Source organism: Streptopelia decaocto (genome assembly GCF_964273445.1).
Source record: "Streptopelia decaocto genome assembly, chromosome: 7".
Classification (NCBI taxonomy): Eukaryota; Metazoa; Chordata; class Aves; order Columbiformes; family Columbidae; genus Streptopelia; species Streptopelia decaocto.
In genome coordinates this window covers 35102298-35116762 of record NC_138661.1, presented here as the reverse complement: position 1 = coordinate 35116762, position 14465 = coordinate 35102298, and the positions used below count along the sequence as shown (strand labels likewise).

The following is a 14465-nucleotide window of genomic DNA, read 5'->3' as shown; positions in this document are numbered from 1 at the left end:
CATTACTCAAATATATAACATACACAAAATACACATAAAATACATGACATTCTCATCCTTTTCTGAAAAGGAGTGATTGTACACAAAAGGCAAGAACAACTTTGGTTTCTGCCAGGTAAGCTTGATTCCCTCTTTCTTCAGATTTTTAATGCTTATTATTTTATTTATGTGTATTTGCAAATATACTTTCTTGTATTTATGTTACTGTAAATGAACCCCTGAATACCCCAGCACACCCATCTTCTGGGGTGCAGACACTCGAAATACTAGCATTTTCAAGTTCATCACCACCCTCTCACATTTTATATAAACTAGCAGCCTCAGGAAAAGCACTAAACCCCACCTAACCTTTATTACGCCAAATACAAAATATAGGCATTACCTGTTTCTTACACTTCTCAATCTTTTCTAATTCATGCGATGTAAGAAACCTTCCCATCTTTTTTTGCCAGTGCAGAACCCACTCATATATTAAAACAAAGTCTCCACTGCGACTTTCCAAGGCATTGTAGACTGATTTACCCAGTTGTTCATCCTTGCCTACACATAAAGAGAGAGAAGAGGAATATGTCTTCTTTTGTTTCTAAGGACATGACAAGAGCTCCTGCAAATGCTAAATAAATACCAGTAAGCCTACTTTCTACAATTTCAGAAACACAAACCTACTTACAACTAAACAAGATCCATACCTACAGGGCAGAAATAGAAAATATCAGGTGTGATGAGACTGAATATAATATAGCAGTAGTCAAATGAAAGTAACAGCACACTGGCAAAAAACTGCTACACATTTTAAAGAATTTCAGGTTTTAATAAATAAACACTCTTCCCGCTGAGCAAATGCCAAACTCTATACACAGTAACATAATTGTTCATCCTCAAACTGCAAAGTAATAAAATTCTCTTTGCTTCAGAGACTTTCAGGCTGTTCATCCTGCCACTGAGGAAGTGCTATGTTGAAAACAAACAGTGAAAACATTTGATGGGCCGTTTATATGGGCACTTCATGGAGGCCTTTCAGCTCTCAAAGTCTTCTACCCTTGTTTGTACTTATGTTTTCATTAAAACTGCTGCTTTTATGCTATTGCTATCAGCAGCAATGGAAGGAGAGTATGTATGCACTTCTAAGCCTGCTCTTATCACTGGTTTCACACGCTGCTGAAAGCTAAATGACTTCTTGCTTGGTAGTCAGTATTTCAAGTTGCAACTGTAACTTTGCTTACCTAGACATTTTCCTTTATGGACCATAAGTTGTCCAGTACCACTCATGCTGAAGTTCAAAACTTCATGATTTCCAGGGGACTCTTCATTATTACTAACAGAAAGCTGGCGTTCTCGTCTGCAACATGAACAGAACATTTTTCTCCAACTCAGAAAGACAGTATTGTTGCAGTCCTTAAATATAACAATTATGCAAGATAAGCTTTCAGAGACTTTTGCATCCAATGTCCATTAATTTCAAAGATACTGAGTTAGCGCAAAGATACATTTCTGATTAGAAATACAGTATTTTAGTAGCAATGTCACGTTACATTGAGTCTCTATTTTCAAAGCCAGGAGTTGAATTCAAACTTTAAAACTTCTGCATCTTAGGATGACAATTTGAGTCTGAGGAGGGTGGGGAGTGTGAAATATGTAAAAAACAAAACAACAAAAAACAACAAACACAAACCCACCAAAACATACCAAAGCTCTGAAAATTACGAATTACATAAGTTTGACTTGATTTGCATTCTCTTTCAAAACATTACAAAAAGCAAAGATATGAAATATTAGAAGTTCATTCCAGCTCTAGCTTAAATATTTTTCCTAACTTAAAGCTGGTTTCCCCATTTGCCTGCTCTACTACACTAAATTCAACCTTCGAGAAAAGAGAAGGTTTGCAAAAACTTTCAAAGCAAGTATGATTAAGGTGTTTCCTCTGACATGCATGTACAGAGCTGCATGTGAGATCTGAAAGAAATCAAGACCACTAACCCAAGTCAGCCTCTATTACTTATTGCTTTCAATCTATTTCAAAATTAATAGAAATATCACCACTGCAAAAGTATCCTCCAAATAAATGCAATCATGTATAGAGATCTTTCAAAATATAGAATCTTAGAATCATTTGGGTTGGAATGGACTTTTAAAGCTCATCCAGTCCAACCCCCTGCAATGAGCAGGAACATCTTCAACTAGATCAGGTTGCTCAGACCCCTGTCCAACCTGGCCTTGAATGTCTCCAGGGATGAAGCATCTACCACCTCTCTGGGCAACCTGTCCCAGTGTTTTACCACCCTCAGTGGAAAAATGTCTTCCCCATGTCTAGCCTGAATCTGCCCTCCTTTTGTTTAAAACCATTATTCCTTGTCCTACCACAACAGACCCTGCCAAAAAGTCTGTCCCCATCTTTCCTATAGCCCCTTTTTAAGTACTGAAAGGCTGCAATAAGGTCTCCCTGGTGCCTTCTCTTCTCCAGGCTGAACTACACCAACTCTCTCAGCCTGTCCTCACAGCAGAGCTGTTCCAGCCCTCTGATCATCTTGGTGGCCTCCTCTGGCCCCTCTCCAACAGGTCCATGTCTTTCCTGTGCTGAGGGCTCCAGAGCTGGACGCAGGACTCCAGGTGGGGTCTCACCAGAGCAGAGCAGAGGGGCAGAATCACCTCCCGCAACCTGCTGGCCACATTCCTTGTAATGCAGCCCAGGATACGATTTGCCTTCTGGGCTGCAAGTGCACATTGCTGGGTCATGTCCATTCTTTCATCCACCTATACCCGTAAGTCCTTCTCCTCAGGGCTGCTCTCAATCCCTTCAGCTCCCAGTCCATAGTGGTACCAGGGGTTGCCAGACGCAGGACCTTGTGCTTGGACTTTTTGAACCTCATTAGGTTCACATGGGCCCACGTCACGAGTTTGTCCAGGTCCCTTCAGATGGCATGCTCTCCCTCAGGCGTGTCAATTGCACCACTCAGCTTGGTGCCATCTGCAAACTTGCTGAGGCTGCACTCAATCCCACTGTGTCATTGATGAAGATATTAAACGGTACTGGTCCCAATACAGACTCCCAAAGAAACACCATTTGTCACTGTTGTCCACCCAGACACAGCTGTTGATCACTACTCTATGGATGGGACCACCCAACCAATTCCTCATCCGCTAAACAGTCCACCCATCAAATCGCTATCTCTCCAAGTTAGAGAAAAGGCTGTTGTGGGGGACCATGTCAAAGGCCTTAGAGAAGCCCATATAGATGACATCCAAGGCTCTTCCTTTGGCCACTGATGTAGTCAGAATTTAATAAATTCAATACTGAATTTATTTAAAATAAAATTTTAAAGCTAAAAAGTGCTACATGGAAAGGAGTTGCCACAGGGAACTTCTCTCAAGTGCTGCATAAAGAAAAATATACAAAGAAAATACCTGGCTTTCTAAATTAAAATATATGTTATAAATGAAATTATTTTCTATTTTAATAATCTCCTAAAAGTTTGTGTCCCAGTAGCCAAAATTTCAGGCTTCATAAAAATATGGCACCACTTCTTTTCTGAAGAGACCTCAGAAAAGTAAAGATGCCTAGCTTCCTGTTAACTCCAGAAATATGGCACCATGAGGTTTCAACACTTAAAAATCCTTTTTTATTACTTTTACCATTTTAAAAATACTCTGCCTTTTGAAAAATAAGAACACATAATCTAAGAATTTCTGTGGAAAGTTAATGTAAGTCCATTGTTCTGCATTAAAGTATACTAACAAACTTCAGAGACACTTGTCTTGCTCCACAAGCGCAGATTGTGCCTCATTTTGTTATGTTACAATTAGCAACAAGACAGGAAGAGAGATTTATGGACTACCAAACACTGTACAGAAACAACTGCCAAATATGACTTGCGATAGACAAAGGGAAGAGATGGCAGCACAAGTCAAAGTAGGAGAGATCAAAGAAGAACTTCCGCTTCAGTTATCTAGTGTTGTTGGTAAATAACGTGAAAACAATTCTGAAGTCTATATATAAGAAAAAAACAGGAATACATTATTTCCATTAAAACAACAGTCCAAATAACATGTCATTGGCACAATCTGAATCAAAACTAGGAAAACTAAAACCAGGACATCTTCACAGTCCTTGACAGTTGTATCAGCTATGAACATGGGACAGGGGAAAAAAAAAAAACAAAACATATATATATGTATATAACACCACCACCACCACCTGACCATGCCAGCTGAAGAAAGGGAGACCAAACCAAACAGCTGAGCAAGACAGCACATTACTCTCTTGCCTTCAAATTTCCTTTTGAAATCTAATGTTTGAAAAAAAAAAAAAAAAAAAAAAATCTACATGTAAATTGACATACTTACTTTGAACGTCCAGCTGAATTTGGTCGGTGTTTATTATTCACTCCATGTTCCAAACCACTTCCATTTGAACTGGAAGCGACTCTACATCCTGCTGTATCTCTCTTGTGAGAATTTTCTCGACTTGCCAGAGCAGCTATTTCCAAACGTTCCTATAAATCAGGAAGAAGACCAAGCAAGTACAGAAATTGCTCCTACACTCAAAACGTGAGTACTTGACTATTATTCTATAAGGTCACCCAGATCACAAAAGAAATAGGTTTTCATAATAAATGTACATATGAGGCTGAGGAAGAAGTGATGAGAGTCAGCATGTACATTTCAGCAGTCTCTATGGGCAAGATTCTTTACAACAAAACTCGAACCATTAACATATTAGCTTTTTTCTATGTTTGAAAATATCCATCCCAGTACAATTATGATACTAATATGTGAAACTATATTCCCTCACAGATGATTTTATTCCATAAATAAACCACGTATATTCAATAACCTATTTTAACCTGCATCTATTAGAAGCACTGGATTAGAAAAGATGTCTCGGACAATTCAGTCATGTAAATCTCTCAAATTTTTCTAAGCATTGCTACAGTACTGGAAAGAAATTATTGCAATGTTTTTTGCAGGCTGCTTGGAAAGAATACCTGTTTAGCAATCTCTTTCTTTTTTCTTTCTTCTCTTTTCTCTTCCTCCCTTCTCTGAATCTCTTTGAGGATTTCACGTTGCTGAAATGAATTTTGGTCTTGTTAGAGATGCAACAGTACATGCAATGCAATCACTAATCTTCGCTATGATGCCAGTATTTCAAATGTAAAGACAACTTGTGGATCTCACAAGGATTAAAAAAAAAAAAACAAAACAAAAAACCAAAAACCAAAACCACAACTTTCCTGAGGAAATTAACAGCATCAATTGTGTGATATAGGAAAATGGAGTTGTAGACAAAATTCTACTGATGGACCCAACAAAGTTTCATAGACAGAAAAGATAAAAGAATAAGCTAAACATTACTTTAAAGAAAGAGCTATTCTATCAATATTCCCACAGTGCAGACACTTCACACTACTAGTCTCTGTGAGACTAAAATGAATCCCGTCATTTTGAGTGAAGACTGTAGGCAGATCCAAGGTCTCTTTACATTAAATGTATTGTGCCCTAGAGAAGTCTGTCATGGTGAACATTCCAGTCACCCTATGGGTGAAGAAAACTACAATTACCTATTTGTATGGCTAATACTTCGTAAAGATGGAATGCACTTGATATATACATTTGCCTACACTTTTGTATAAGGTCCTTTATTCATAAGTGATTTTCACAGGATCAGGAATCAACATTTAGGTTTGTTTCAGGCATAAATATTTCTCAGGGTTAAAACCACATGTCCTGATTCTGTTAAAAACAAGTTTCTCTTTTAGTGAATTTTCCTGTCAACTGAAGTCTTCTTACTAACTGCACTTCTCTGAAAGCTAGATACATGTCTCGGTAGACACAGCAATGGAATGCAAGGTTACTGATAAGGATGCACGTCCGTTGAGAGGGGCAAACTGAAACAGGTGACTGAAACTGACCAATTAAGTATTCCATCCCATTCACATGATACTTCATATAAAAGTGGGAGGTCACGAGGATCTCATCCTTTTTCTTATGGCTGACACTAGGAGAGGACCTTGTGAGTCATTCCTGTGAACTGAGGCCTAGTGACAGACTGAATCCAGTTCCAGTGGGCTGCAGAGTCCAGTCCAGGACTTCGGGTGCCAGCCCTACACCCACCAGAGCGGTTGCCAGGATTTTCAAGACTGGTTTTGTATATTTTGTATTATTTTCTCTATTTTATTAGTAGAATCAGTAAAATATTTTTAATTTTTTCCAACTCTTCCTCTCCATCCTTCTTTTGCCTTCCAATCACCTGTCCTTAGTGGGAAGAGGAGAGATGGGGGGCTAAATGGGGAAAAGGGGGGGAATGGGGATTAACAATACATCTGCTGCAGTTTATTGTCACCCTGCAATCAAACCTTGACAACACATCATTAAAATATTACAGTTGCAGCAGCAGATAGTTCATATACTACACATCGATCTACTCATCCTGACAGGTCCGATGAGTAAATAATTCACTAAAACCCACTGCTATGCAGGATGATTTAGAAAATCATGATTGTTTATGCTATTTTAAGAATACAGGGTTATTCAAACTTTGTTTCGTCTTACCTCCTGCTCCTCTCTTCTCTTAGCTTCTTGGGCCCTACGCAATTCCTCCTGAGCCAGTCTTTCTTTTTCCTTTTGATGGTTTTTTAGCATTTCTTCATGAAAAGACTTGGAAGGTGGTTTATTATACTCACTGAGAAATGACTGTACATGGTGTGCAAGTTCAAATATCATCACCTAAAAATAAAAAAGCATGACATGCAGAGTTAAAAGAATAAGTAATCACATAGAAAATTATACCCAGCTTGAAAAAGCAACACAGTAGTAGGGTGACTGTTGATGTTTTACTTAGCAGGGAGAATTTCCCATATTTCAGTATTTCTGTCAGAAATATTATTAAAAAACTGTAACACAAAAAATCCCTGACCACAGTACAAAGATGGTGAAAACTACTGAAAGTCAGACAATTTCAAACATCTTATTTTTCTAAGAATAAATAAATATTTAAAAAATCCCTCCTCTCATTTTAGGCACCTTTTCTTATTCACAAAAATATGTGTTTAGGACATAAGAGCTACCACAGCAAAAATCCTTTGCAATTGTCTATCACAGTATCAAATACTATTAAATAGTTACTTATTTCACTGCTAGCATGAAATCTAATCCTTCCTCTGCACCCAACTAGCTGCACCCCAATTAGAACTGTAAAGCCACTTAAGGCATTGCACGTTCATATAACCACAACTACTAAAACAAGAACTGCACTGAAAACTCAGCTGAATTCTGCTACGTGTTTTGCAAGGCTGGAATCAATTTTCACTTACTGCTTACTTGAACTAGGTATGTACTGATGATCTACTGCCCTGTCAGGGCTTCAGCTTTCATCAGTCTAGTAGTATCCCTTCATGAATTCAAGCAATCCACAGGGCTAGTAGACCACTGTATCTCCAAAATTAAATAATACAGCAGAGAGATGCATCCCAGCAGTCAGCAGTAGCACTGAGCTGGATTTGCGTGTAGAGGTGGGAGAACAGCCATACCAAGTTGTATCATCTGCCTGTAGAAGGCTGACATTTAGAAGATTCTCAGACACTGAATTCCCTGCCTGAAAGTCAGAATGGAGCCAAGATCTAATTCAGAAAAGAAAGAATAGCACAATACATACATCTGATGTGCAAAGGAAAATAATCTTTCCCAAGTTACTGTTCAGCATGCAAGACAAGCATGGATGCATACACATGTATTAAAAAAAAAAAAGACAGAAGGCATCTCAATAATTAGAGGACAACAAGCAATCTGCTGTTCAGTTTGACAGGTAACTGAGGCATACTCAAGGTTTCTGTCTTGCAGAGTACACTTTAATGAAGAATACTTGACAAGGCAGAGAAAATAGTTATCAGCCTTTCCCTGCAGAGAAAATAATTCAGGACCACACTGTGTCTGTCATTCATAAAAAAATGTGTATCATATATGTAACTCACAACTCTATCTACACATCCCTGGAGCAAGCATGATTCTCTCTTTAGAAAATTAACATTAGGAAAACCTATAATGTGTTTGTAGGTCCTTTCAATACAATCAGGAATCAAACTGGTATTTTAAGTTCTACAGGCCAAGAGCACTGCTGGGATCAGTTGTGAGCAGACTGAGCATGTATCTCACAGTGCAGAGGTTACCTAGAGAACTTGCATTTCCTATCGTCCATAGCACCATCACTAACAAAAGAAAGAAAGAAAAAAAAACTCACAACAGAATACACTGTTAAATGCCTAACTTCCAAAGGTACTAAAAAAAAAAATGAGGAACTATTCATTATTGAACAGAATGTATCTGGCTAAAACAGTACTTTTGAAAGTCTCTGCATACCAGTTGGCAATTGAAATAGAAATATAGTATGGAAATGGAAAAAAGGCTTTATGTGGCAAGACTGAAAGACAGGCAACCTCTGCCAAACCTGTAAAGTTGACAGGCTTAGGAAACTGAAAGCAAAATATTATCCCATTTCAGCATATACCTTCCACAGCTGTGCATTTCTCACTTTTAAAAAGGCAAGTTGAACAAATCAAATGTGTTCATCTGTAACATTTTCAAATAGTGACAGAAAACATATCATAAACCCTGCTTTTACCAAGAATTCAATGTTTGCTAGAACCTCTTTGAATAATACCAGTTCTCAGCAGCAACGGAAAGGTATCATTAATACCAAACATACGTGGGGACTTATAAAATCCCTTAAAATAAATACAGGCCTCACATGTTTCTCCAGCTTTCTCTTTATATCCTATTTGAGGGGAAGTTAAGTATCACTATGCCTAAACAAAAGAGGGAAAAAAAGGCCCAATGGCACAGAGTGACAGTGCTACAGCCACATTAGTCAACTGTTGAACTGGTGGTGTAACTAAGGTCTCTTGCCCTTCAGTTCAGCATTAGACGAACAAGGTCACACTGAAAAACTCCCCACGAAACTGCTGTTTGCTTAAACAGGTAGAGCCACTTAAAAATTCAAACTAATCTGAAAAGTGCAGAAAACTCTCTGTTTTAGTTAGTATTGCCTATCATACTGTGAAATAACTGAGAATAATATGTACCTTTAAATAGGGATAAAGCTTGTGCTATTTGCACATGCACTGTATTTTAAAAGCACGCATATTCCAAACTTTCATTAATTAGAAACGTTCTTAAGAAAGAAAGTCTCTCCTTCCTTCAGAGCAATGCAACTTATACTTCTAATGTGCATGTAATCCACTACATTATACCACACAGTTTTTTAGAACCACTTAGGTCCAGAGTAAATTCTTCAAGGAAGTGAAAAGCTCTTACCTCTCCACAGCGCTGTTTTGCCAGTTCAGCTAGTCCAGATTTTAACTCATTTATTTTCTCATTTGACAAGCCTTTTGAATTTTTTAGTTGTATTTCAGGGACACTGGAGGACAGCAACAAAACATAAAAAAGTCCTCATTAGAAAAATTGAGTGTAAAAAGCAACAGAACGTTGATAAAAACAGAGTGAGGGAGAAAGTAGTGAGTTTATAGTAACCTGGCAATTAGTCAATACTCAAATAAGCAGTACATAAATATTACATCTATAATATAAAATATAACCAGAAATACTGTTTTATATTCCCAGCCATTATTTTTTCTGGCTGTAGATTAGCTGTCAGTTATACTTAACCAAAGAACTACCAAAGAAACTCTGCAGACTCTTATAATTAAACTCTTAACCAGTAATTTACATAACAGTCCTTTAAAAACATTACTAGCATAACATTTAGGCATTTAAATTTTTGTTATCACCATTATACAGGTTACACAAACCTAAAGAAACATGTGCAATAAATAAATAATGGCTAAATTTGTAGTGAAGTAAACAGGTAAAATGTCTGTAGCTAAGCTATCTTAAATTAAAAAAAAAAAAAAAATTAGAGTGGCTCTGATGTGCCATGTAACAGGGTATAACTGAGCTCTCCCTTGGTAAGGAACAGCACTTTTGCTATACACTGCTGAGGCCACAGCACAAATGGACAGGCTCAGAGGAGCTGTGCTGCGCATACAACCAGTGGCATAAGGACTGAATGAAATGGGGCACAGAGCAAAACACTTAACTCAGAAATTACTTGCCAACCCAAAATGCTGGGGGGAGGGGGCTGATCACCTGCTATTCTTTCTACATTCTCTATGGAGAACTCTTCCAAAAGGCTAATCCAGCAGAAAACAGGAACAGCAGATAGAAGTAAGACAGCAGACTGCTTTCAAAATGAAGGTTCAGTCCCTTTCTCAGCAGGTCATGAGCTGACAAAGTTTAAAAAAAGGCACTAAGATGCCAGCAGGTACACCTGTATTTAGATCTTCTCAAGCTAAAAATTTGGGCTGCAGTCTTGCACTGACAAATGCATCTCCCATTGCACAAGATACCGCATCCAATCCAGCTGTTAAATTTTATAGTCGCCTGTTATAAAATATCACAGCCTTAACAAATACTGACACGGAGAAAGCAAGAGTAAGAGTTTTTTCCAGCTTATACTTCATTAGTACAGAAAACTGAGAAAAATGTCAGAGAAAAAAGGTTTTAATATTCACTCACGTATCAGGGTAACTATGTGGACACTTGACCCACAGATCAACTTTGGCATACACTTCATTATCACTGGTCAACCCCTGAGGACGCAGCACTAAATTAATTTCAGGAGGCTGCCGCACCTAAAAAGGAAAACAAAACTTTTTATTTAAAAGGGGTTTTTCGTTCTATTTTAATGAAAGCTCAAAACTATCAGAACCTATGTGACGGTAGAATTCTGGTTAGACCATCCAAACCATGAAAAAATATATTTATGTATTGACATTGCTCATTGAGAGTGAAGTGGATCACTGATTATCACAGTTTATCCAGTATACTTTTAGAACTTCTTAGGTAAGTGTAGTTACAGTTATTATAAAGATGATTCAGACTAATCAAAAAGAAGGTTTTAAAATAAACCCCTTGTATTCTACTTACTGTATGCTAGCAGTAGGAAAAAAGTTAAATAAATGTAATACAGGTTCTTTATGGAATACCACTAATTAAAGCATTCATTATATGAACAATATTGTTTCTTTTGTGTTTGTTTTAGATCACTAACAAAGACTAGTCAATATTTTATATTCTGACACAGAAACAGACTATAACATCACATCTATACACACCTTGTGTGGCCAAACAAATGGGTAGTATTCTTTTTTAATTTATTTTTTTGGTTTTGGCATAAAAAATAATTTTAACAAGTATTACCTTTCCCCCCATCCTGTTCAAATCGCCTACTCATATCAAGTAAAACACATCCATATATTCTAATTTTTTTATTTTTTAATTAGAAAATCAAGGTATTGGGGGAAAAAACCCAAACCAAAACAACAACACATAATAATAAACAAACAAACAAAACCAGCCAACCAAACAAGTCAAACCTTGCAAACATGATACACAGGTAGGGAAATAAGACCACATGGAATAACAAATATGGAAACAGGTTAAAAGATGGTCACTATCCCCTCTATTTTCCCTTTGCATTTCCAACAAGGAAAAGAACAGATTAAGCGATGAGAAAGTCAAGTATAAATTTAATAGGGAGTGAGGTCTGCAGTGCTTCTGAAAAAACAGCAAATTACTAAGCGTTCACGTCAAAATACATTAAAAAAAAACAAACACAAAAAACCAAAACAACAAAACAACAACAAAACCACAAAAAAATCAAACCAACCAAACAAAACCAAACTGAAACCACCAACGAATAGGTTTCTGCAAGAATTTCATGTTCAGTTCTATATCAAAAGAATAGAGCAGAGGTTTTGATATTTTGTAGAAACTAAAGACACAAGAAGATGACAGTGAACTCGAAGAACTGAAAAGAGTGACCAGTACCTCCAGGTACAGGAAAACCGCCACAGACACAGCTGGAAAAATTTTTTTCATTAGACATTGTGAATCGAAAAGTGCAGTGACTACTAGACCTGCACACTAATTAGTTGCAATTAAAAAGCCCTCAACTACAAAAATGAAAGGTGAAGTATTAAGTTCTAACAGCAACAGCCATAGTTTGAGTAAACCATTGCATATAATACATATGCAAAGATCAACAACATGTATGCCGATGAGGTTAATTAGTTAAGCATGTATATAATTAGTTGGTTAAGGAATGGACGGATGAACGAAGAAGCAATTAAAAAAAAAATCTGACAATTAATCAAAATGCAAGTTACATGCACAGTACTAATTACAGTGCGAAGGCACCGATCTAGAGGATTAATCGCAGCGGCAGCAGCCGCACGGCCGCCTACCGAGGTGGGGAGACGAGCGGGCGGCAGCCAGAGGCAGATAACCAGGAGCTGGAAGCAGCCACACATCACTGACACCGCTCCCACCGCCCGCCAGCGGCCCTGCAGACCCCGGGACCCGCTCTGCTCCCCGTTCGCTGGGGGGACCGAGAACAAGCGGCGCTGCCTCTCCAGCCATCAATGGGCGCAGACAGCGCTCAGACACAGAAGGGCCGAGGCCGCTGGCAGAGGCCAGGCCAGGGGCCGCCCCGCTCTGCCGGACAGCGCGGCCCTGCTCGGGTCAGGCCGCCCCACGCCCCGGCCTTGCCCTGCCCCGGCGGCCTCCCCGCGCCCCGGCAGCCGCGCCGGGAGCGGGCCAGCCGCGGGGGCCCCGCTCGCTACCTTCCAGGCCTGGTGCTGCCGCAGATCCTGGAAGTCCTGCCCGTAAATGGACTCCAGCACCTGGAGCTCGTTCTCCTGCCGGAGCTGGTAGCTCTCCGGCGGCTCCTCGGCCACCTCCGCCGACCGCTGCTGCGCGCCGCTCGGCCGGGCCATGTCAGCTCCCCGGCGGGAGGCGGGTGGCAGCCATGGCGGAGGGCCCCGCCGCGCTGCCACCCTGGAAGTGGGGCCGGCCCAGCGGCGGCCGCGTCCCAGCACCGCCTCCACCGCGGCGGGAGGAGGAGCCGGGGCCGCCCGACCCCGCTTGGGTCCAGGTGGAGCGGGGGGTGGCGGTGGCTGCGGGACGGGCCGGGGCCGGTGTGGCAGTCGCAGCAGGACTGTGTGCCGGGGTGCGGTGGGCTGGCGGCTGCCTCAGCGTCGCAGTAGCCCCGCGCTGTGCAGGGACGTGGAGCCGACGGCGCTCGCTGGCTTGTTGAGGGCCCCGCCGCCCCGTGGGGGACCGGGGTGTACGGCCCGCGGCTGTCTGACCCCTCAGCCCCTGCGGCCACGCGTGGTGCTGCGTGCTTCGTCCCAAACGCGCCGTTCTCACAGCTGCGGAGGCTGCGCGTGACCGAGTCACAGAGTATCTCGAGTTGGAAGAGACTTAAAAGGATCGTCAAGTCCAACTCCCTGCTCCCCGCAGGACCGCCTAAAATTTAATCATATGACCAAGAGTGTTCTCCAGATGCTCCTGGAACTTTGACAGGTTTCATGCTGTGACTGCTTCTCTGGGGAGCTTGTTCCCGTGACCAACCACCTTCTCAGTGAAGAACCTTTTCCTAAAGTGCAATGTGAACTTCCCCAAGATATGCTCCCAGGTAGATCTGCAACTATAGAGATAATGCACCCAATACAAGTAGTCACCGTACAGGTTTTGTTTTTTGTTTTTTTTTTTTTTTTTAATAGGCCTTGAGAAAGGTTTGGAAAGGGGAAAAAGAACCACAACATTCAGAATGGATTTCATGTAGAGTTGGGCCAGGATACAAATCCATGTGGAAATTAAAAAAAAAAGTTTTCACTGGGGATTGCTTAGGACTACCAGGAGGTGCAGTGTGAGCAGCCTTACCCTCTGGTTCGCTGAGCTCCAAACATAAAGTAAAGCCAGACTCTGTGAGACCCTCTCAGCCCCTGGGTCTCCTTGGCGGGACTTGCCAGAGAGAGGCAGCTCTCAGCAGGGCGGGCACACCACCATTTTGTCAGGGAGTGTCAGGGAGGGCATTGCGGCCGCTGGCAGGGAGCAGTGGTAAGCTGTGAAGAAAATGTCATTTTCTTCAGTCAGTTCATGTGGTAACCACTGAACAGAAAGATTGTCACAAGATGATGTAGCCTTTTAAGTTCTGGGATCTTAATGAAAAAAAAACCAAGTAAATTCATACATACAGGCTCATCTGTTAGGTGTGTAATCCCCAGGCACTGAAAAATGCTACAGCAGTCTGTACCTTGCTGCTCTGCACTCATAGACTATACTTAGGTGTTCATTTGTTAGGAAATGTAGGAAACAAGTCTGGTCCGCTGAAATGGAATGAACTGAATCTGGGAGTTTTTCTTCTGCCTCAGACCTAGTCATGTTCATACCAGGATCTCCATTAGTTATATTATCTTTCCCCTAAATATCAAATTCCATCATCTTAATTGAAAATGAGTGAAACGAGTTTCAGAGCCATACTTGTACTATTTTAAATCTGTACTGTTGCAGTTACTTTTGTAATTTCATGAAAAATCCTCTAATGCTTCTCTTTTACTTACAAGGTTTACAAT

The 14465-nt window shown here is 40.4% G+C and overlaps 1 protein-coding gene across 4 annotated transcripts in view; it reads right to left on the bottom strand.

The window, feature by feature from the left end:
- The window catches only part of EIF2AK4 (eukaryotic translation initiation factor 2 alpha kinase 4), a 42133-nt gene extending 29207 nt beyond the window's left edge, over window positions 1–12926 (bottom strand). For 2 of the 4 annotated variants that reach the window (XM_082058461.1, XM_082058462.1), the window contains exons 1-8: window positions 12672–12926; window positions 10564–10679; window positions 9304–9406; window positions 6547–6720; window positions 4983–5063; window positions 4342–4490; window positions 1224–1339; window positions 383–540 (exon numbers count right to left, since the gene is read on the bottom strand). In XM_082058461.1, coding sequence (XP_081914587.1) covers window positions 383–540; window positions 1224–1339; window positions 4342–4490; window positions 4983–5063; window positions 6547–6720; window positions 9304–9406; window positions 10564–10679; window positions 12672–12824 — 1050 coding nt within the window. In that variant the 5' untranslated portion in view covers window positions 12825–12926. The remainder of the gene's footprint in view (window positions 1–382; window positions 541–1223; window positions 1340–4341; window positions 4491–4982; window positions 5064–6546; window positions 6721–9303; window positions 9407–10563; window positions 10680–12671) is intronic. The other 2 variants (XM_082058459.1, XM_082058460.1) reach the window with 1 other exon arrangement.
- Between the last annotated feature and the right edge of the window lie 1539 nt (window positions 12927–14465).